Source organism: Balearica regulorum, chromosome 14, assembly GCF_011004875.1.
Source record: "Balearica regulorum gibbericeps isolate bBalReg1 chromosome 14, bBalReg1.pri, whole genome shotgun sequence".
Taxonomy (NCBI): domain Eukaryota; kingdom Metazoa; phylum Chordata; class Aves; order Gruiformes; family Gruidae; genus Balearica; species Balearica regulorum.
The window spans coordinates 15,950,104-15,974,630 of record NC_046197.1 but is presented as its reverse complement, the minus strand read 5'-3'; the positions used below and the strand labels follow the sequence as shown (position 1 = coordinate 15,974,630).

The 24,527-nt window shown below is 42.7% G+C and overlaps 2 protein-coding genes and 1 long non-coding RNA gene across 6 annotated transcripts in view; 1 reads left to right on the top strand and 2 right to left on the bottom strand.

Moving 5' to 3' along the window:
- Positions 1–6,921, top strand: part of LOC142603923 (uncharacterized) — a 41,643-nt gene extending 34,722 nt beyond the window's left edge. Inside the window, exon 3 of the long non-coding RNA XR_012837808.1 lies at positions 6,807–6,921. This is a non-coding gene — a long non-coding RNA (uncharacterized LOC142603923). The remainder of the gene's footprint in view (positions 1–6,806) is intronic.
- HNRNPH1 (heterogeneous nuclear ribonucleoprotein H1) overlaps positions 1–24,527 on the bottom strand; it is a 301,642-nt gene that overhangs the window by 15,354 nt on the left and 261,761 nt on the right. The window lies entirely within an intron of this gene.
- The window catches only part of ADAMTS2 (ADAM metallopeptidase with thrombospondin type 1 motif 2), a 264,477-nt gene that overhangs the window by 10,891 nt on the left and 229,059 nt on the right, over positions 1–24,527 (bottom strand). For all 4 annotated transcript variants that reach the window (XM_075766937.1, XM_075766936.1, XM_075766938.1 and 1 more), the window contains 11 exons: positions 24,124–24,256; positions 22,517–22,630; positions 15,403–15,548; positions 13,811–13,986; positions 9,707–9,840; positions 8,760–8,883; positions 8,061–8,141; positions 6,429–6,592; positions 5,095–5,254; positions 4,269–4,401; positions 1,183–1,390 (listed from right to left, as the gene is read on the bottom strand). In XM_075766937.1, coding sequence (XP_075623052.1) covers positions 1,183–1,390; positions 4,269–4,401; positions 5,095–5,254; positions 6,429–6,592; positions 8,061–8,141; positions 8,760–8,883; positions 9,707–9,840; positions 13,811–13,986; positions 15,403–15,548; positions 22,517–22,630; positions 24,124–24,256 — 1,573 coding nt within the window. The remainder of the gene's footprint in view (positions 1–1,182; positions 1,391–4,268; positions 4,402–5,094; positions 5,255–6,428; positions 6,593–8,060; positions 8,142–8,759; positions 8,884–9,706; positions 9,841–13,810; positions 13,987–15,402; positions 15,549–22,516; positions 22,631–24,123; positions 24,257–24,527) is intronic.

The following is a 24,527-nucleotide window of genomic DNA, read 5'->3' as shown; positions in this document are numbered from 1 at the left end:
TTTACATTTTAAACCACTGCCCTTGATTTGAGCCAACATGGTACATGATTTGAACCACCACAGCACCTACAGAAAACTAAATGAGCACCACTGCTTTCTGTGATATATCAATGATTGTGAATCATTCCAAGAAAGAGTTTATTGCAAACGGGAGGCATTTATTCACAGGGTGCACCAGGGATGGCATCGCTTGTGATACCTATTCAACCCAGTGAGGATCAAAATTGTTTGTGCTTATTTGCACGGCACAGTTCCAAAATTAAATGTATCTCCAAAGGCAGCCATGGTTTTTAAACAATTTAACGGAGAAATGCTGTGATGAACTGCAAGGATCCTACGTATCAAAACTGTAAGAACAATTCAATGTTGCAATATGCTACTCACATTTTTTGCCTTTTTATGACTGCAAAGGCTTGCAAATATGAATGCAGGGAGCTGCTTAGTGCTCTAGTAAATACTTTAGCAAGAAACAGTCAGTGCAGAGTGACATTACATTTCTTGCTCACACAGTGAGTAGCCAAAGAGCCAGGGATGGAAAGCACAAACTGCCCAGCTCCTGACTGTTGTTATGGGAGTGACTGAATCCTGTTTTGCCCACAGCAATGGCAAACAAAAAAGGTTTCCACAGTAAACTAGGCAAAAAACTCTGTCCTTTCACTTATGGACAGAACCTTTTGAGACTGAGCAGCTAAACCAGCTGAAGGGCTTTACATCAAAGATACTCGCACCTTTGGATCTCCACGAGTGTTGGTGCCTAACTTCCTTAGGTGCCCTTAATCACCGTGTCTGAAGACTTTAAAGTCTTCTTTACTTGAAAGAAAACAGTGATCAAAGAATTAATTGCCCTTCTCTCAGCTTAAGTCAACAGGTAATTGACTGTGAGCACAATAAAGAGCAGGTAGAAGTCAGCTTTCCTGATGCCGACATCTTAGAGGGGTGGCTCACGAGGTCTGGCTCACCCAGCACCACCACGGGATGGCTTTATGGGCTGTTTCACTGCCACCACCTCTTCATCGGACTCACTTTCTGTGGCGTTAGCAGCAGTGGAAGCAACACGTCCTCTGTGTAGGTATTAGTTTATTGTGTCAATGCATTTGAACAGAAAGCACAGAACAAACTCCAAGATTTTCTCCCCTGCATTGTAAGAAATTAGTTGCTTAAGACCTCCAGAAAGAGACTGACCTGTGACCAGGGTCCTATTCTCCACTGCGCTGGGCAAAGCTCCCGGTTGCAAGGCCTCCTGCCTTCTGGACGGTCGTTGTTGCAGTACTTGGTATGAACAGACCGATTTGTATTATCGTGTAGGGGTTGGATACATCGGACAGATCGCACTTGATATCCTGTTTTCCCACAACTTTTGCTGCAAGGCTCCCATTCTCCTGTAACCCAGCTGGGTTAGTGAAAAGAGAATAAGGTGAGTAAAATTCTCTCTCCCCTGAATCAGGTGAGTTCAAACTGTCTGTTGAACTGTAACTCTTAAACATAGGTTTAACAGGATGTTAATATTGCTTCTGATATGGAAAAAGAAGATATGAAAAACCATAAGCAGTTATGGCGAGGGTTATTTGACCATATCCCTGAAAAATCAGTAATAAGACCCAGATCCTTAGAGTGACTCTTTCTCATTATCCCCGAGATAAGCATTATTCTTACTTTGCTCCGTTTGCTTTGATATTAAGCTAGCCCTTCCAAGACTGCACATAAAAATCTGGTAGTTTTTATGTCAAAAGCAGCCACCCAAGGGTGCTGCTGAGCTTCCCACGTCTTGGTGCATGAGCTGTGCCTTGTCTCATAATGTAGGCAGACCTCAGCATGCAGCAGCCATCCCCACAGCTGGTTCCCACTGGAGTGAATCCAAAACATCTGGGCTAGAAATGTTGCTCCAGCCTGGCCCATATCTGGATACTCCATGGACCACATCCCTGGTCATGCTAGACACCATCTGCTGAAGCACCAGGAAACCCAGCTACAGCGTCAGTGCTGAGCGTGCGTGCTGAGCTCGGGCAAATCGGGGTCCTCAGCATCATAAATGTCTGATTTGGGGGGAAGGCAACACTCTGCTGAAAATCAGAAGGTCTTAGTTCGTAAATCGATTTGGCCAGTGAAAAACGTCACCTACGGTTTGTAATGTGGCACAGCTGAAAACTTTGCTGATGATTCAAACTGGTTCAAGAATTACAGCTACAAATGGTAAGGGACTTAGAGAAGAGCAACAAGGACAGACAAGACCAGAGGAAATTTATGTAGACTACTGAAAGCTTGGTTATAATCAAGTAAGTGAAGTCTATAAATATTTAGAGAATGCAGAGATCTGCAAGAAGGAAATATTGTTCAATGTAAACAGTAGTCATGAGATAAACTTAACCAAAAAATATATAGTCTGAAGAAATATCCTGAGTTTGAAGCAACTGTCCTAAAGTATGCATAAAATCCTTGTTTTAGAAATAATCAAGAAATAGCAAGGGCACAAGGCGATGCACTAAATGCCCGAGTTACACAAAAAGTAAAGTGGCAATTTCACCCAACTTTGTCTTTGCAGCCTATTGAAATTACACAGCTGTGGAGGAAGGCGAGTGCTGTGCAGCACAAAGCCATGAATCCTAAGGTGATTTCTGAGACCAAGATGATTTTTTCCCAGCCCTGAAGAAGCAGCATATCAGTGTAGTGGGTATCACAGAGCTTCATAAAGTCTCTGAAATCATTGCCTCTCCTATGCAGAAGTGCAAAATGCTCTGATGTCATTCTGTGGAAACAGAGGTGACCGAAACATTCCGGAATCCAAGTGCAATTTTGGATCCTATTGAGTCTTTGTGGTACCTGGGTCCAATTATATTTGCAGCTGAAAGAAGAATACAGTCCTTTCCAGAGAGCCTGAGATACAGTTAGGTAATTACTTCAGTTCCAATAAATAAATGTTAAACCCTGACCCATGCTGAGTTTATGGGGAACAGTTTCTTGACTTTTCTCTCTTTCAAATCCTTTTTGAAAGGAAGTTAGGAAATATTGTGTGGTATGTTCTACTTATTCGCTGTGCTTCCTGGAATCTAGACTTGGTCCCCAGAGATCAGAGCTGGGATCAACATACTCCTTTCTTGTTGCAGTAGCAACATGAGGAATATATGAGTCCCACATGTGGCACGACTAACCTGCTGCCAGTCAAAAAAAGAGTCTGTAAAATGTGAATTAAAATATTTACAACACTTTACTATATATAGCAAAGATGAAGATACAATAGGCACACCATGCTGTACGAGGGCAGCCAGAAAAATCTCACAGGTTGTCCTGGTTTCAGCAGGGATAGAGTTAATTTTCTTCCTAGCAGCTGGTATAGTGCTGTGTTTTGGAGTTAGGATGAGAATAATGTTGATAACACACTAATATTTTAGTTGTTGCCAAGCAGTCAAGGAATTGCCCTGCCAACAAGAAGGCGGGGGGTGCACAAGAAGCTGGGAGGGGCCGCAGCTGGGACTGCTGACCCAAACTGACCAAAGGGATATTCCATACCGTATGACATCACGCTCAGTGTATAACTGGCGGTTGGCCAGGAGGCACGCGGCTCAGGAACTAGCTGAGCATTAGCTTCAGGTGGTGAGCAACTGTGCTGTGCATCACTTGTTTTGTATATTCTATTATTATTATTATTACTACTACTATTATTATTATCATCATCATTATGATCATCATCATCACCATCATCATCTTCCTTTTCTGTCCCATTAAACCGTCGTTATCTCAACCACAAGTTTTAACGTTTTCTTTTCAATTCTCTCGCCCATCCCACTGGGGACAGGGAGTAAGCAAATGCTGTTTTAGCTGCCTGCCGGGTTAAACCACAACACAGGTCAAATATTTTTCCCTGTGTTTGAATGCCCAAAAATATGCTGTGAACATCAGGAAGATTTGGATTTGAGAGGCTGTATGACATTGGTTTTCTTATGTAGCACTCTAAATTTCTTCTTACATAGTTAATTCACAATGTGTAAAATCAACTGGTATAAATTGAATTTATGTCTATTTTTTATTACCTCAAGATTGTCTGAACACAAGTGTCTGGATCAAGACAGGACTTCTTTTCTAATCCAACTTATTTCAGAAGGAATGGGAACCAGCAGTCCCAGAAATAGTTTTTCTACAAGCAGAATATAGCATCACATCCTCACAGTCCTGGGTCTCTGTAATGAGGTGAAGCTTAAGTCACCTTCTTTGAGGTGACGAGTGCTAGCTGGGCATAATGCCACCGAGCAGTGCTGGTGGGCAGTGATGCTTACATGGGCTGGGAGCACTCCTGGAGGTTGCACACCCTGCGAATGGGCTTAGGCTTTTGGATCAACTCGCAGTAACTCCGATGAACCATCTTGTGGTCTGTCTTCCTCCGGCAGCCGTATTTTGTGAATTGGTAGCCTGAAGAAAGACACTCCTCTTATTTTCAGCACTGGTAGATCTTACATAGGACTCAGGTTTCAAACAAACTGCACATACACTGTCAGAGGTTGCAGCTGGAACAGGTGAACATGCTACAAAAGGAACTGTAAATCACACTGAATAAACACTTACTCATGTAGATTTAGCACCTAGAATTGCTCATCGCCTTTATTTTTGACTACAGGCTATAATGAGAAAAACAACATCTAGCATTTCAAAAATGTTCTGCAAACCTCCACAGCCACGTTCAGGGGCTGAAACCTGCCCATCAGCCTGGTGAACAGCATCAGGGTCTACATCTGGCCCAAGCAGGAGTCTTCCCATTGCAAGGTCCACATCACAGGATGCAGATTTATTAAGGGGTGCCCCGTGGCACCTTGAGGTTTGGCACCCTCACAGCTTGGAGACCCTCATCCAAATCTTGCATATTTGTACAACTTTTCAGTTTCATAAACATAAATCAGAAATGAGCCACCCCAGATCTGCACTTAAAACCATTTAAGTCAGATTTTTAACTCCATTTTCTATTTATTTATCTATTTCTTAACTTAAATAAAACCCTCCCATACTCCTGGTCTCCCTAATGTCTTGTGGCAATGAATTCCACACATGGTGTTCGTTCTTTCAGTTTTCTCTTAATCAGTGCTGAATGCTTTGGGGTTTTGTTTTTACCTCCTCCACAAGGTCTTGAACATTGGGACCATTTCTTCAAAGCCCATTCATATGACACCGAGTCCTCTTCCAAAACATTATTGTTATCTACGTTCAAGGAATCTTCATGGATCATGTACTTGTAAGTCAAAGATATCTTGGCACCACCGTGAGGAATCACCTAGTAAGCAAAACAGATGTAGGGAAAAAAGATTTGAAAGACTGATATCAGAAGCTATGCGAGATGATGTAAAATAGCAATCATCGTGGCTCAGATATAAAAACACTCCCGGAGGGATTTAAACCTTTTAGCTGCACTCAACACTTTTTTTTTTTTTTTTTTTCCTGATGAAAAAATATCTCTATCCTTATGACACAGAGTTTCTAAACTGCATATTAAGAAAGCCTGTTGTTGATTTAGACTGATTTTTCTTGCCAGCATTGGACTGACTTCATGATACTAAATTTTTTCCATATCCCATAATAAAGGAAGGAAATGTTGTACTAAAATGACACTAAAAGACAAGGCAATTCAAATGCACAGATAACCGACAGCAGTGAAGAAAATTGCTTATATTTCTGATAAAACACAACTATTCTAATGATAATCCAGGGAATTCTGTGAAGCCTGTTACTTAATCCTGACAGAAATATAAACTATTCAGAGTTTTCACTATCACACTGCACTGAGACAAATGCAAGAAAACAGAACTCAATGTGAATAAAGTGCAAAATATTGGTCCTTTGAAAACAGAGTATTTATTCCTCCTCTGACATTCAGCTGGTGTAGACCAACACACTACAGCTGCCTGCAGAAGGATTCTGAATCAACCTACCCCTACTCATTGTAGTCTGTTGTTTGCTGCTTTGCAATGAAAAAAGAATATAGTCGGGTGGGTTTGGGAGCTGCAGATCTGGCTGTGCCCCGACAAAGCGAGCCTGAGAGCACAAGAATCCTGCATCTGCCTTTGCAGGATACATTTTCAAAACATGGACGGGAGGAGGAGCTATTAGATCTCTTTGGTACAAACCATTTTGACCTTTTTTTTAACTAGTGCTGACATGTCAGATACGATACGTAAGCTGGAGAGTCTTTACGCAGTGGCCACTCGCTAGGCTCTCCACAGGTAATAATCAGGAGAGTTGGTTGCTCAACATATAAGCCTGAGTTATAACAACTCTTGTACGGAGCAATGAATTAGCAAAAAAGAATTAAAATACATCTTCTATTGTCTTCTAATTGAAGCAGATGTCTTCTTGTAACTCACAAGAGGGATCTAAAATATATTATAGCATGTTATGGCTCTGTAACCCTGACATTGTGTTCCGTGGAAGATGGTTTTCATTTGACTTACCAGAATAACTATTCCATTACGCAGCGGCCCCATGGTCTGCACGGTTTCTCTATCATCGTCATTCCGATATTCCCACTCCACACCCATGTCAATAAATACTTTAGAGTCTGGCACATAGTTGTCTTCGCTTAGAATGAATTTCCCTGTTTCACGATTTTTAATTGCTAGGAACAACACAAGAAAAGTGAATATGAGAGGTTCACCTCTGCATTTTGTTCTGCTCTTGTCCCAGTGGCAGAAGCAGAAAAGGCCAGTGTGCATTTCCCCTCTGTTCCCTCACAGGTTTGGAAAGACTTTTTCAGGTGCTTCACTCAACTGCCAACTCTTTCCTGCTCAGCTCCAGAAACATTAATCGTCCTTTTATTTTCTTTTTCATAGCCTGCCTTGCCAGAGAAATGAGGCCAACGCGACTGCACTGCGTGCGTCCGTCTGCCTGCTCCTGACTAACAACTTCTGAATCCACTGGCCAAATCCAAGCCAATTTGACAGCCGGTGGGGGTCCCAGGGCTTCTCGGCTCTTTGACACGTTGTAAGGCAGCTCAGGGGGCTATTACTGCTCCATGAGAGAAAGGCTACTGGGCTAACCCCCAGCGGGTCCCCACAGCGAGAGAGAGACGCTAGAAACTGTATTCCTTCTCCTGCTCAGATCCAGCCCTGTCACCGACACAGCCCTGCTTAAGCTCCTGCTGCTTTGCAGGCGCCTGCCACTGCGCACAGCGCCTGGTTCCTCTGGTGCAGCTGCAGTCAGTGCCCCATCCCTCACCCGGAGAGACTTCAGCCACCTTTGTATTAGGACCGTTGGTTTTCTCCCAAGAAAAAAAAAAAACACATTGGTTTTTCTCTCCTCTTTAGAAGAAGCAGGGACTATTTGTTATTTACCACCAAATTTTAACTCCCTTCTCTCTCTAGTAGCTACCTGAGCATCCTGCTCCCTCAGCGCTGGCCTCGGCAGAGACCAAGCTGTTCGTGTCCCCTGTGTATCGCTTACCCCCCACCGAAAGAAGAACCTCGTCTGAGTCAGCGAGCGATCGCTCTCCTGGTCCACGGGGCAAGGCTGCACTGAGCAGCCAGGGAAGCGTTTGCTGGTGAGAAGTTGGGATGACTCACGATACAATTAACAGGCCATTCGCTGTGAATCTACTTCCAATTAATAACAGCCTACTAGACACTGCTTCGCATTGATTACTGGGCACCGCGAGGAGCGGATTTCAATTACTCTCCAAGCTGCGTGATTGATTGGGCAGCCTTGCGTCAATACTGTTAGCAACGGGGCAGAACCTGAAACGGATTTGGATGTAGCTGGGAAATGACCGAGGATGGGAAGCATGTTACGAAAGATGCACACGAAGATAATGCATCGCATCCCATAATGTAATTCAGGTCCTCTCTCAGCAGCTTTCACACACGCACATGCCAATGCAGGGATCTTTTGGCTAGGACACGAGGGAACACGGCACGGGGAAATCAAATTGCCAACAAAGTTTCCTAATTTCACGTACTTAACAGAGGTATGTGGTGTGGGAGGATAATGGGTAAACAAACGCATAAACACACTGTCAGGCTCCAGAGACAAAAATAAACAGCAGAAAAGAATATTCTGACTGAAAATTTTCCTACTTGTTACATACTTACCAAGATTATGACTGGTGGCGTCTGTTTCCTGTATAAGTAAATGTCTCGCACCAACAGGAATTTCAAACATCTTAATGTGCCCTTTATTGTAGTATTTGAAGAGATAGTAACTGGTTAGTAGGCCACAAACAGGAAGAGTCTGTCTTAGTTTTTAAAATAAATCTTATTTTCTAAAAGCAGTGTGTATTACAGCAATCTGAACCTAATCCAGTATCATTCCCATCCCTATTTCTGTGCGAGGTGATGGAACACAACAGGGACAAAGGGCTTTGGGTCAGAAGAAAAATGCCTTAAGTACCATCAACAGACTTTGCTTCAGAATAAAATGGGCTTTGAGTGCCATACACACCCACAGAGAGAGACCATCCAAGCTCCCGTCTGACGGTGAGTGATGATGACTTATTATTGCAGGACTCCAGTGACTCTGAGTGACATCAGCAGCACAAATCAGCCCAGAGCTCTTCAACAAGGAGCACTGAAGGCCTCCTCTAGGCATGCACAAGCTCTGATATCAGCAGTATTAACTGACCGCTGGACAAAAGTCTTATTTTCAAATTCTAGACACATCTCATGTGAAGTCCAGAGAGTTTACTGGAATTAGTGATGCTGTAAATGATTTGTGATTGCTCTAGTACTTTCCATGAAACAGAAGAGGTCAAACAAAAATACCCTGAATTCCCCAGGATAAAACACACTGACCTTGTTTCTTTGGTACTCTTGAAAATGTTCCTTTCACCACTTTGCAGTGGGAATTATCTCCTCCACAAACACCACACTTATCTTCCTGCTTCGTGGAACCTATGACCCTGTCGCACCCAACTTTCTGTGCACAAAAGAGAAACACAGTCATCCTTATTTATCCACGCTTCAATTCAAATGAGCCTTCACTTCAGATATCAAAACCAGAATTGTGCTTCAGCAAAGAAGTACAGATTATAATATTTTCTGGAAGATCAACATCTAAACAGATTTTAATACTTCCAGTCCCTGTAACAGCCGTCAATCTGGTGATTATATTTTTATATTATGCTTCACAGTGGTCCTCTTACTGAAGGAAAGCAGCACGGTTAAAGAAAAGCTCTTAAACCTCAGCTTATCTTAAAGCAGGTGCTTAAATTCCAGGAGAATCAAGGCATCTATGTGAGGATAAGCACCTCCACCAGTGCTTTGCTAAGTCAGAGCCTCTAATTCTGTCGAAAGATGACCCGTGGCAGATCCCAACTTACAGGAACTGTCATTGATTTTTTAAAAATAGCATGATCAAATACAGAGAGAATGCACATCAGCCGTATCTTAACACCACTTTCCTTGAAAGCTGCTGCATGTTCCTATTTCATTGTACATTCCACCCCCACTAAACCTCAGCAGGAAAAGCTTTCGTTGAAAGCTAATTGTAATAGTTCATCTTAAAATACTGCATTAAATATTACTTGTGTAGGTAGGCGCTGTTGGAATTGAGTCACATGCAATGTGAAGGCAACTGTGAATATCACACATAATATTGTGACAATAATCCTAATGAAATCTCCTTATTGCCCAAAGTGTTATTATACTTACTGAAACAGTCATTCTTGGAGAGAAAAGCAAGCTACCATTTTAATTGTTTTCACAACACTAAGCTCTGGAACGAGCCTTCACAAGCTTACCAAGCATTCTCCCCGCACGCAGATGCTGTAAGCGTCTTTGTAGGAGCAGCGGGTCCCATCATGTACCATCCTTTTCATGTACACCACATCCCCTGTTTCCTTTGATTCGCAATACAGGTGGCACCTTTCCTTAGCTGGAAAATAAAATGACCCAAATTGTGCGTGTTCAGCTCTAACAGTTTAGTTGCTGACTTTGTGAATAGCACTTTCAATCGCGTTAGCAATCCCTTCACCCTTGCATACATCACGGAACACAATATGGTACCCATAAATCATTGGTGCTTATCCCCTTTCAAAGGCTGTGTGATCATTTGGGAACTGCTGAATCATAAAGCACCCATGTGTCATCATTAGGAGACAGTCTTAAAAATAACAGATCATTTACTTTGATGGGGGGCACCTATTTAATCCTTTGTCGGATGATGCAATCTGGCAGAGGTTTCTGCAGTCTGCTACAGGACTACCTGTGAGAGATGCAGGTTTCTGCATCGGTTTCTCCTGCACTGCACTTAAATCTGAAAAAAGGAAAAGTCACTTTGTCATTAAAAGCAGCTGGAGCGAATCTGGCGTCCAAAATGCCTTCAGAGACAGCTGGGCCATACTGTTTCCTCCTAAACATAAAGTTAATTCTCCTTCATTGTTGTATTTATGATAGTTTAAACCATTAAACAAGATGAGATGTCAAAGGGATTCAGAAAAAAACATTTTTTACTGCTAGCACATGCACAAACAGCCAGACAAGCGTACCTCTTTCTCCTAATCTGTTCCAATGAGCTAAGAACAAAAAATAAAGCTGAAATGACTAGACAGTGGCTGAATAAAGTTGTATTCCACCAATGTATTTCATTTTGCCCATATCTCTTGCTGTCCCCAGCCCTATAATAGGGGCTATGCTTTCCTTGGCAGTGAAGAGCAGATGGCCTTTCTGTTAGATGAAACAAATAAAGATTCTGCTATTTCAACATGATTAAAAGCCGGGACTCTTTTCCCACCATTTAAACCAAAAACGACCTTTCCGTTATAGCAGTTCAATTAAAATAAATCTTCACAGGCCCTTTGCGTTCTTCCCCTGTACAGTTCCATGGCCTCTGCCCTCTTTTAATAAAGTCCTTGTTATTGCTATTGATGTCCTCATGGCCTCATTGGGTACTGGTACATCAGAGACCTTTGTTACTGCTCCTGAACAATGCAGACATCTCATGCTAGAAATGTGGGGTCTAGACTATTAAAACAGGTACTTTACTTTCTTATGCAGATTCTTAATAGGGGACTATTAAGATCATCATAATCATGGACCTAATGGATTTGCATGTAGTAGAAACATTAAACTAAGCACAAGACATAGGTGTGTACATGCACATGCCTGGCATGTACCCACACCCACCCCACGCATACCATACATTCACTGCACGCGATTAAATGAAAATATCAGGTCTGACTGGCTGCCAACAACTCCATACAAGGGCTTTAATTTAGACAGTGTTCTCTTCCCATTGCTCCATGGGAACAGTAAATTTGCAAGTGCCATTAAATTGGACCCTGTTAATTGCAAAGAATTATTTTCTTTCTATTCACTGGTGTTGGGAATAGTAGAGGTGCAGGAGCATGGACCATGTGCCTGTTCGTTCCCTACTCCCCATGTGTTTCCTTCTCATTTAACTGGCGCCAGGAGCTAATAGCCAATGTCACTCTACACCGCCCTGGTAGATGCAGGACACAGGGGTGGCTGGGAGACGGGGGGCTCAGGGGACTCGGGGCTGGAGAGAGGTCATGGCACGGTGCAGCACTGGGGTGCTCAAGCTTGTGTACCCCAGCTTGATGGCTTTTCTCTGGCCATGGGATGAGATGTTCCTCTCTGTCCCCATCACATACACAATGTGCCAGACACGTCCAGCTGAGCTGCGTGTGAAGTGTATGGATTTATGTCGCTTTTGAGCCATGACTGCATTATCTGCACAAAGTATGCCACTGATATGCCTCATCTTTACAAAAGGGAGTTTAAAATCTATTAGAGTTCAAGCATAAGCCACCCTCTGGCCTTGTTTTCACACAAAAGCTGTTCCCTCTAATAACCCTGCACAGGTAAATGTAACATTAAAGGTGGCTGCAGTTATGCCATAGTTATACAGGAAACCAGCGGTGCCCAGCGATCAGTGCTCAGACATCAGTGAGCTGGTTTTTGACCCAGAAGCCATTGAATTTAATAGAAAAACATCTGATTGGTTTCAGTCGTCTTTGCAGCAGAGTGCTCCAAGGGCTAAAGCAGAAGCAAAGGTCTGCGGGCCACAGTGTTCGCCCCCTCTCTCTGTGCCAGCAAAGCTATTTCACAAAATTAAGCTGTGAGGCTGTGTCTGCGCCTCTGAAAATCCCAGATTGCACAAGATGGCATGAAAAGAATGAGGGAACTCTGAGAACTGTTTGGGAAGAAATTCAGGCAAATTAATTACAAGGAATTTGCTATTAACTTCTGGCAGTGTATCCTCTCACTGGAATGCAAAATGATTCACCCAAAGTGACCCTTCTCCTCCCAGAGATGGGTGCCTGGCTGAGGACAACTCGGGTGCCCGGTACCTGCCCCCTGCCATGCCAACCCTGCCCTGGAGCACCCACCATTCAAATGAAGTCACCAGGTTTAAACACAGCGAGCCGCCTGCTCTCCTCGCCCAACAAATTGAGAATTATTGCCGCTCGCTTTTTGGTTTGGTAAAACCTCTTCTCGGCATGTTTTCAACACAACATGGCAACAGCACGGCAACAGCCTTCGTGGCCCAAATCAACCAGCTGCACTTTCGTTGACAGTTAAGCAGAGGCGTTTACAGGAAAATGAACATTTTTGTTCTGGGAGGTGATCTCTGCTGAGATGCCAGAACATCAGACTGACCGTGCCGGTTCAGACCCAGCACCCGTCCAACCCAACACCTACCAGCAGTGTTTGCAGGAAGATGTAAGAACCTGATACTTTTTTCAGAATATTCTCCGAGTTCCTTGTAAACTGCAGCTTGGGGACTTCCTAAGTCATGGCTGGAACTTGGTGTTTAATAGCTCTTAATGGATTATAGAACTTTCAGGAATTTCTCTACATCACTTTGAAAACTTTCTGGCATCTGCAACTTCCCATGGCAATAAATTCCAGTTTAATTATATGCCGCGTGGAAAAGTACTTCCTTTTATTTGTTTTAAATCTGGCACCTGGTAATTTTATTTGATGTTCCCAGGCTTGTGTTATGAGAAACGGTGAATAATCATTGCATGTTCAGTCTCTTCATGCCACTCACAATTCTGTAACTCTGTCTTTTTATTCTAAATCATCACTTTTTCAGGGTGAAAAGTCCTAGTTTATCTAAACTCTCCTTATTCAGAAGTCACTGCTTGTGTTTGCTTTATTTGGGCCTTTCTGAGTTCAGCTGTGGGTTTTTTAGCAATGGGGGCAGCAGCGAGATGGGCACAACCTGAGCTATATTGCCCGAGTGTTTAAAATGCAGACATGGCACGCAGGTATTCCGAGGCGGATCAGTGCTCTCCATCCCTCTCTAGACAGTCCCTGAACTGCTATTTTTCTAAAGTTATCCCCAGCTCCCACACCTTTCTCTTCAAAGCCCACCTTGTGTACAGACCCATACACATATACACATTTACCATTTTTTATCCCCATATCCATTATTGGCATTTCTCAATGCCAAACTTCTTGTGCCACATTCAGTCACTCGGTGTCACAAGGTCCTTCCGCAGCTCTCGCTGTGGGCCTTCTTATTTTAATTGGTCTGAGTAATTTTGTACCCTGAGCAGATTCTGTCACCTTGTTTACTCCCTCTCCCAGCACCCTGCCACATGTCCTCAGCACCCATCCTTGTGAGACACACAGCCCCATGCAAGACCGGTCCCCTTTATCTCACGATAACGCAGATTAAGAGCAGTTATTGGGGAACAGGGTCCAAAGTTTTTTGGAAATCCAAGTACATTATATGAATTGGATCACTCATATACAGATACTCACCGATCCCTCCCAAAAACTCGTAACAGATTTGTCAGGCATGACTTCCCTAGAAGAAGCTTTACCCCTCCTTATATAATTTTTACTTTTCACAGGAAAAAAGGACCGCTTACCATCGACATGTTCATAGGGCAGCCAGTGGTGTTTCGCGTTCTGGTACTCGAAGTAAGGATCCCACTGCTGGCACTGCTCCTCTCTGAAATCTTCAAAGTCCTTAGGACAGTCCTGAGTGTTGCACAGCTGGAACTCGTAGCTCGGCCCCACGCACGTGCGGCCTCCGTTGGCAGGACTGCGGGGAGGACAGAAAGCCATGGTTAGTTTTGCCACTAATGCACGAATCAAGCGCCTATCAAATCCTTTGAGGAGTAATTTAGTTCCCAGTCGTGTCAGTACGCACTTGATGAAGCCACCGATGTATTTCTGGTGTGGAAAATATGTATATTTCCTTTAAAAACCCGCTGTCACTATTCAGCTCTTAACAAGCAATTTCTGCAAGAAAAGCCTCAAACCACTTGACAAAGGCAAGAAAAGCCATTTTCTTGGTACAGCCCAGGAAAGCAAAGCACGAGCAGATGAAGCGACTCTTTCACATTCACCCCTAAGGCAGCAGCAGATCCAGAAACAGCCCAGCTGAGTGCTGCATCCCCCAGGCAGACCTGCATCGGGCCACCGCTGGATCTGGCAACGCAGAGCTCAGGAGGTGTAGCGGGGTTTACACCCTCTTCCAGGAAACACAGAAAACATTTGAAATAATAGTGCATTAGGCTTTTCCTACATGAAAACAGATTTTACAACTAAAACTGCGGCCACAATCAAAAAGGTCACTTTCGTGTTGCCAATGTAATAAAGGCTGAAATGAGAACTGGTAAATTTTTTCTTAGCAGAACAATTTCCATCAGAAAATGCTGTTTCATAAGACTTGCGGGTTTTTTTTAATCAATGACAACTAGTCAAGTTCAATCACTTTATCAGCACAAACTGAGAAAGTCAATGTTAAAAATATTCTGTCTGGTAAAATAATTTAATTCTGACTATTGTTTCAGTTCTTGCTGTTCAGATCTTGACATTTTATGACATTGCAATACGATAGCAATAATTATACATTTCATATCACTTGTACATACCAATATATATTAAATATATTATACTTCCAGTGTTACTGAAATTAAGTCATTCTACATTATCTAGTGAGCCATGTATGCTGTCAAAGCAAAACAATTCAATATTACTAAAATTAACTTGGGGAAGGTTCTGATCTCTGGAGCTTTGTTCCAGCTTGGAATGAAACCAGTTTGAATAGTTCTTGTTGAACTATCCAAAAAAGATGGATTAAAAAAAATAATTATAAAGGTATATGAATTTAAAAAAAAATCTAGGAAAACATTGCCTGTATTTCATACTCACATACTAAAATAAGACATAAATAGGGCCCTAAACCTTTATTTATGCCTTATGCAATAATGTAATTGCACTTGCAATATCCTTGTAACTGTATAACCAGCTTAATGGATGGATAAACTGAGAAATAAAGATTCATCACTTGCTAAGGGCCAAAAGTAGAATTTCTGACAACATATACTATAGGCCAGATTTAACAATTGCCACTCAACACCCTTTACTGCATTACTGCACTAGTAATTTAGCAAGGATTCTCACCATTCGTTCCCTCCACATCAGAAAACCATACAGATGGATGTATACTTACTGTGGATTGTCACACTGCCGTGTCCTGTACTTCACCCCGGTGCCACAGGTGCGAGAACAAGAGCCAAACTTACTCCATGCCCCCCAGTGTCCATCCTGCTTCAGGATGTCTGGTGTTAGCCAGATGCAGTGACCTTTAAAGCAATGCTAAAAGACAAAATTAGATGTCAAAACGATGAGATGATTAAATAATATCACATGAGGAGGAGCGGTACAACAGATTTCATTTTAGGCACAAATTCTGGATTTTTTTTTTCATCTCTCCAATAGTGATGCATGTTCAGAGCATGCCCATGACCCCAAACTCACTCAGATTTTATGAACTTACACGTTAAATACACGCGTATATGCCGGATTCAAGCCTACCAAGTATGTTAAACTGCTCTCAGCATTACATGCCTTCACCACGTGTCTGCAGCGGTGATTTCAACATAACTAACACAGATTCACTTGAGGGAAAAGGACAGAGTACCAAATCCTGGAGGCTAAAGGTAAAATTCTGCCTCTGCCATTGCAGGCAGCCGCTGCAGGCAGCGGTGGTGAGAGCTTCCATCGCAGCAGCATCCTCCCCAGCAGCTCCTAACGCGGCACACATATTCCTGCAACAAATGCGATCAGCGAAGTGGCATGAAATTAAAGCCAACTCATATTTGAGACATTATTGCTATTAAATAAAGAACTCTTGCAGTCTCCCTGGAGATCTGGTACTAAACGTGACCCAAACACCAGGAAGCATTCATCAGGCAGCAGCCCTGGACAGTCCCGCTCTGCGCAATGAATCATGCCCTACTAGGCTTTCTCTTTTCTTTTACCTGATTTTTAATACAGTCATTCTACAGAGGCTGAAACACACAATTTGCCACATTCTCCAAACCTATAAGGTATTTACACATTTTTTAAAGAGTCTTCATAGCTTCACCTCTGATACTCTCTACTGTCTACTCTCATTAAAGAAACCTGCCAATGCCTTTCCACCAATTCCTTCAGTCCCTAATCAAGGAATTTTTTCTTAGCTGAAGTCAGTATGAATTCTTCTCAAGGCTCACAGATTCAGGCCCTTCCTGGTACTATTTCTGCTTTTATAAAATTCTACCGATGAAGCGCGGGTGCTGGAAAATATTTCCAGCCCAACAAATGACTTTGCATTAGACTGTCGCAGTTTGCCTTAACGGTTACTGTCGGGATAAGAGCTCTGGCTCAGGCGCACAGATGGCTGTAACAACAAGTGCAATCAGTCACTTACTTTCCTTAACATTCAAGTCAACAACAACATTTTACACAGCTTAACAAGCCCTGGAACGCAGGAATTTGGCAGGCAGCACAAGCTGAGCATATGGCTAAATGCATGCTGCCAGCAAAAACAAAATCAGAAGATATATAACAGGAGAGCGTTCTTAAGCATAGAGCGATTAGTGATCTGGAAGAAATATTTAAAAGTGATGGATAATCATTAATAATGCTGAATTTAAAGAGAGAATCATTAGTAAAATGGTGACAAGACACAGTTTACTGACTGGCTAATCTGTTCAATGACTGGCTCTTTATTCATGTAATTTATTTTGGTGCTGATTTGGTTGGACAAGGAGTAGAAAAGACAGTAGAAATTAGGTTTCAAGTATTCATTCTTTCTCATGACTTCAAATATTCAAAGTCAAAATCTATGAAATAGATGAGTTACCACAAAGCCAATTATACCAATCCTGCTCCGGAGCTGTAATGGGCAGATTTTTCTTAGCTGTTTGACAGATCAAGGGATAATTCAGCAAGGCATGAAAGAAATGCAAAATGCTAATATGTCCTTTGCCTTCTTCAGTTTTGAAGCTCAGCGCTGTACCCTTCAGGGACTGTTTACTGATGGCTTTAGAGAGGTTTGTTTGAACGAACAGTTTGAGTCGTCAGGCCCCGTGTGGCAATGGGACCGCTCAGAGAGACGCAGGGGAAGCTGGCAATGCATCAGCTTGTCAATACAAATTTCAGCTGGGCTTGGAAGCAGATGAGATGTGACAGCTCCTGATCTGTTCTTGCTTAAACATCCTTTTATCAGGTTTCTGCATCCCTCAGGTGTAAGTTCCACAGCAATCACTGAATTTGTTTCAAGAGCCACATAGCGTATGTTCATTATGCGATGATCCAGGATCCAGTGCTTGGACTCCGCAGAGGAGAGAGACATGTGATGTTGTGTTTTCCAATCTCTTTTCCCCCAATTCTCTTTAGCCAGGAATAGGGGGATGTGGGTTTGTAACAACCACTAATAAACCACCTATTTGACACTAGGACTGGTCAAAGTTTACTTTCCTAAACTGGAAAGTAAACATGGAAAAGTGTTATTGACTTTGCTGTGTAAAGGAAAGAGCAGCACTGATTTTTACTGGAGAAGCTGGTCATACGCCGATTGTCGGGAAGCTGAGGCAGAGCTACTAGGAGACAGGCATTTGTGTAACATGAGTCATCCCCAGCTCTGCCTTTTTGGTTGCGGATTAAAAGACAGGAGCCTACATAAAACAAAATTATTGAAAATGGAGTCTTCTCTGTGCAGACCCATGCAAGAAAATGTGTGAGGAGGAAAAACCAGAGATGGAGCAATCTCCAGTGTAATAAAGGAAGCTAGAGCCAACCCTCCCTATTGCTACTACATTAACTACATAATGAGGTGGAAAAGAGCCAATTTCAACCACTATTCCCTTTATAAACAGGGGGTTTCATTTAAAGAGTGAAGCATATTAAAGCAATATTTTATATTTTTTGTAATGAGGAAAAAAAAAAAAAAGCCCTGGGTAAATGCAAATTGTTTTCTTAGTGGAAGACAAGATGACTTCTTGCAGTCTCGCCTATTTTTCTGGCAAACAGGACAGTCCAAAACAAGTGCAATTTCCAGGAGAGGAAGCTTAAATCTCTTGCAGTAAAACATTCCACTGCTGTTTTCAGCAGTTCTTTGAAACAACTGCTGCAGACGCCAAAAAAAGAGCCAGTGTGTTCCTGTGGGCTTAATGCATCTGCAAGTTAATTCTTCAAGAAAAGACTTGCAGATCTTCTGTGGGTATCATCTCTACCTATTTTATATCCGACAGGAACTGGCACCTCCCCTATCTCCTCGCTTGACATTCCAGGTATCTGCCAGCTAGCCCCTCGTGCTGCATCACGGCTGGTGGTCTCAGCCCTCCCCCCTGCTCTGAGATCGTATCAGGAGAGGGTTACTTATTTATTTGTATTTCCCATCACACACAGGCTGGCCCACTCTGCTCCATCTGTTTGAGAATAATTAGTTGTAAGGGATAAACTGAAAGCTCTAACACTAAAGTGTAGCCTGAGCCAGTAAAAGTTTCTTCAGTGGAGAATCAAGTATTCTCACTGTTTCTGTAGTGACTAACACAGCACACACTTCCCCATCTGTCTCCTGTCTCTGAGAGAAGCTGAGGTCAGCTTTCTCAGTGGGAAATTATCTGGATTGCTTTGAGTACACATTAGTGTTTTCAGAAACCTTTTTTCTTGGTCCATTTTTCTTCTCAATAATATCTATTTGTGTCAATATTTAATCATTCCCTTCCTTTCCTGACAGACTAAAAAACCATTCCAAGTTTGACTCAGATCGTCTCATTAGCATGGTGCAAGCAAAGAGGAGACCTGCTTGGTTTGTGCTGGATCCTTGGTACACAAGCCAAATCCAAGAGCAACATCGGCTCGGCTGGCAGGGGCAGGTACCAGGCTCTGACCTCTCTCCAGGAAACAAAACACGAGAGACTCAGGTGGTGCAAACCTTGTGGTACTCACTGCAGCAAGCAGATGGACTCGAGCATGCGATCTCCTTGCATGAATGACTTTGGGGTTCATTTCCGTCCTGTGGAGAGCAGTTAGCTACTTCAGCTGATATAAATGTCTCCCCAGAAGAGTAATAGTTGAAAAAAACGGAACAACAAAAAACCCGATGATCTATTTCTGAAGGTTGCCTGGCTTCAGAAGCCTGAGGCTAACGGTGGAGCTGACAGAATTGTATACAAGTAAATAAATTATCAGCTGAAAGCATACGTTTCTTTTAATCCACAGAATGCTATGCAGAGTTAGGCTTTGCACAGTTCTGCCTCATCTGCGTAGTTTACTGTAGCGATTTATGGAGTGTCTTTGACTTCAAATTAAGGCTCTGACCCTCCACGTGCTTAACTTTACACACTGGAGTTATTGCATGGAAGTTAATGTGACCATTCTGACACAGAAGTAATTGCAAGTTGCTGCATCATCAAAGCTTCGCAAAACTGACAGAATCTTCCCTCTTGCTATTGAAAACTCCATCTAGTTTTAAAAAAATAAGGCTGGGAGCAATATAAAATATTCTATTTCCTTTAGGATTCTGCCAAAATAGTATTTTTCTTCTCTGGCTGGGATGCTCCAAGAGAATATTTTATTTTTCTATCCCCAAATGCAGCAAATGATTAGTTTGCTGCCAATTAACATAATGGTTGTTCAATGTCTCCATTTGCACAAGGAGACTTATTAAAAAGTTTTTGAAATTGCAGAATCTCGCTCTCTTGGCAGCTTATTTCAAATAACCACACGCACAGAAGAACTTACATATATTTACATATATTTACTTAAATATACATCTATATGTATGCATACATCCGTTAGGAAGTGTAACCTTCCTTTCATTTCTACGGGTCAGTGCCTAGGTCCGAGACAGAGCCTGGGTGTGCAGAGACACGGCCCTTATCAGCGTGTTTGCTGAAAACGTGCTAAAATGTGCTACGGATCTCACGTCTCCCATAGGTGTTCTCGCCCCTTGATCGTCAGTTAGGAAGGAGGCAGCTGGACTGGATTCTCCGCAATAGCGTCTGCTAAGTTTGGGAACGCAGAGAGACCAGTTATCAGTTATCTGAACAGCACGCTTAGGTGAGAACATCCACACACCATACGCCGTGTTAGCCTCCCGAACATCGCTTTCATTTCTGGCTTTCGGTCCGCTCAGCTGCTGCAAAGCCAGGATGTTTCTTTGACACATCAGCAGTGTTGTGATTGGTTTGAGCTTAAAATAGGCCCTGGGAATTAGCGGGATGAAATCATGAAAACTGCGAGTCTCTAAAGTGGGAAACAAATGGATCTTTTTGAATCAACATTTTAATTGCTTATGTTTCTGTTCTTTGCTTTTCTGGCATTATTCCAAAGAAAATAGTAGATCAAGTTTGAAGTTATTTTCCTCTTCGTCATATGCTGATGAAGCACCATGGGAGATGTATCTTAAAGGAGGCTGCCACACTGCAACCGAGTCCCAGCTTTGGGCGATGTATGCATTTAACAGTCCTCATCCTTCAGGGAAGTGTCTCTGGTATTGTCCAAATCGACGAAGAGAGTGAACAGGGAAAGGCCAAATCAAAGGCAGGGATGAAAAGGAAAGGAACAGATGGAAAAGGACTGATCTGATGTGCCTATATTAAAACCACCAACAACTAATAAATACACTGGTCAAATGCTGAGCTCAGATATACAAAGTCAGTAGTACAACCTTCATAACTCATGCTATTTAAAAAAAAAATGTTTAGCTCAGACTGCTGAGCCTTATCTAACAAAATGGTTTTCATTTTATATCATTTTCTCAGGTTCTCCTGGAAGGCTGCAATAAGTTTATTTATCAAAAAACTGGGACAGCTCCTCTGGGAATAAAACAGTCATAGTCCTATCATCTACTGAAACTTCAGAATGTGCACATACTCTCTTGCATCTCCCCTGAAGTAAAAAGCCTGGCTGTCTGCTCAGTTTGCTGAAGCCTTAGATCCCAAGTTCCAGTCCAGAGAAAATTTTTACAGCTGAGTTGCATAATATCCTGACAAACTGTTTATAATGGAAGCAGTGACAGATCCTTAACTGTATGGTTACAAGTTCTTTTTTTCTTCTCGTTTCTGTTCAAATACCAATATGAATGAATGGCTTGGGGAAGAGGGTGATGCAACAAAATAGAATATAACTGTATTTTTCTGGGAGTTTCATGAATATTTGTAATGCAAAAATCAAGATATAGAAAAGTGAATCTAAAGAAATGGTTTAAGATTTTGGACTGTAATTTAAAAAAAAAAAATCTTTTTTTTTTTAAACAAGAAACAAAGCTGTTAGAACAGGAATAATCTAAAGATGAGAAAATCAGAAGGGAAGGGTTTATATAGAGCATGACTTGCTAGGGTATTAATTTAGCATTACGTTTTCATAAAAAAGACATTTCAAACCATAACAGCAGCTGCTAATACAGTTCATTTATCACATAAATGATGTCGTCCATTGGGTTTTACAAAACAACTTTCCAAGTAGCGACATCTTCCTCTCCCTCTCAGTCACTGCATCCAAAGCCCAGAGAAGCCAGACTTTTTCAGCAGACTTCAAAGGACTTGGAGTTCAGATCCGCTATGAGCACAGCGTGACCTCCATAGAAGGGTAACTGAGACCTGGAGCAGGTCCAGCATGGTGGCTGAGGGGTCGGAGCTGTCTGAGCCCTTGCCATCTCACACCTTCCCTCCACTGTTCCTTATGTCTCCCTTGACTCTCATCAAGCCAGCAAATCCACCCCTGCAAATCTGCCCTTCTCTTTTCATAGTCCCTCTCTGCCGTCATGTTGGCTCTCTCTAGCTGGCACTCAACTCCCACATCCATCCTGTCCCTCGGGGCAGCCACAGCGGCCTCAGCTTGGCTGTCTTCTCCAGGACCTCACTGCTGTCTGCACCCCCAGCCCCAGGGAAGCCAGTCAGCATCACTACAACATCACCGATACAAACACAACCCCCCCGACCTCACACAAGCTGTGGGCAAGGGGAAATTTCCCCATTTTTGGCTCTGCCGCAAAGACTTTCCAAGAAGTACAGGGCAACCTGCAGACACTTCCGTGACTTGCGTCAGGACAGGGTTCGACGGTCACAGAGCTGCCAGGTAGGACACACCAGTCCTGGCCCCTGCCTCCTCGCCTCATCCTGCTCAACAGCCTTACTTGCACTCATGTGTTTGCCCCACATCTTAGTGGACTTCAAGTCCTCAAGATAGGTTCTTCTCTTGTTCCTCTTGATTTTAAGGAGAACATCCCCAGCTGCACACAAACACACATGAACGCATGTGACCGTGCAGGTACACACAGCACCCGCTCTCACCTTTCCTGGTGCACACATGGTCCCGTCCAGCGGAGGCCCTTTCTTTGTCTTGCAGAAGTAGGGGTTCTCGGGGTGGCTACACCACAGCTGCTTGCAGGGGTCAAATGTACGGAACTGAAACACAAGAAAAATCAGAGTGGACAACGTTTCGAGAGAGTTCCCACTGGAAACTGCAATAGAAGCTGCAGCATTGTGGGGTTTTTCCTTTCTTAGCTGAAAGGAAACCACCAGCTGTTATCACCGATTCCTGAGGAACACGGTGTCTGTGGACTGAGGATCTCTGCACTTCTGTGCAAAATCATCAGCAACTCTGAAGTGAGATCCCACTCACTTCTGATGGAATAAGGTCGGGCAAAAATACTTTTACACTAGTGACCAAAGGCAGACTGGGCAAGGGGGAACCGTGTTCCTCCAGACAGTAAGACACACGCTGCCTTTTCTTACAGTTCCTCCAAATGGAGCAGCTTCATTTGGCAGACAAAAAAATCCTCGAGTACTCATGGGAGAGGGAAACAAGCTGCTCAGACTGTAGCTCAGCTGTTGCAATCACCTTCTTAGGAGGATGGAAATCTGAGCTCAGGACCCCGATCCAATTAATAAATCAGCATTTTACCTAAAATGCAAGAGCTTGTATAGGAAAGGATGAGAACCACCCACCACATAATATACTAAAACGTGATGTCTGGACATGCTTTTGGTTATTCTGAACAAAGAAGAATAGAAAGTCCCTGTCTCCCAGGCTCTGGAGAATGGCTGTAAGAAAAGACTCTCTTTGGCTGGGACATTCTCCCAAGGCAGCATCAGTGGGAACTGTGCCAAGACACAATAAATACTACAGCTGATGCTTTAAAGGTTCTCATCCATTATCTAGAGACACCACTCAGCACACATATTCCTGCAGATGGGAATCAAAGCAGAAATGTTATCTGCTAACAGCTGCCACACCAGCTGAAAACATCTCTTTCCATTTAATATTTTGTCCCACTTGAGGAGCTGGAGGTGGGAGGCACAGCCCTGCTGCAGAAGACTCTGCTTTCTGAGGCCAATCCACTGAGAATTGCACTAATCTTGCCTTGCTTTAAATTTAAACTTTGCCTCTTGTTTTCCTGGTACAAGAGATCCAACCATGTCATTAAGAGTCCTTGCAAGTTGCTCTACTCACTGTAACACTTATTTTCTGATGCTAGGCATCAAAATGCATCACGCTTTCCATAAAATTGGATCATGAAAGCATACTGCCCTGTGTCATTACTGCAAGATGTGCCACCAAATCTCTCTCCTTCGTATCTCGGTAGGAGTTTTGTAGCAAAATAACTAGCTGCCAACAATAGGAGGCTCAATAATGCAGCAAGCTTGTTTGCTTGAAGTCTACAGCTATTTATGAAACTACAGAATAATTATTTCTGTAACTCCAATTCAAAAAAGAAAGACAGAGATACTTAAAATAACATATTTGTCAACATTCAGTTGTTATTCCTTGCTCCTAGCTAAATGGGCACAGCATCTTTCCTTGTGGGTTTCACTACACTGTCCCTATTAAAGATATTTCAGAGACACTTACAACACTCCTGGATGAGAAATAGCAGAAGCCAAACTTAAGTACTCACAGCTGTGCACATCATGTAGCCCAAACCAAAATCAAAACGGCACTGCTCATTCATGGAGTAGTGAATTCCTGGCAGCTGTGGAAGGGAAGGCCAGTCATGTTCGAAGGGATCATCACGCAGACAATCATAGGAACTGCAACAGGCAAAAATTACAGTAACAGATGGGGCTGTGAGTCTTTCACAGTGTTTGTGGTTTCATTGCCTTTTTATTCCAAACAAAACAGAGCCTACGATTTCTCAGGCGCTGGTCATGAAGAGCAGCTAATATTGCAATTATGCTCACATTAACTTTATCATGTTGTATCCACCTTTAATGGATTATATATATATCTATATTTTTTATTTTTTTTCTAAAGTCCTTCCATTATAATTTCTATTTAGCTTCCAGGTAAATTCCTATCAGT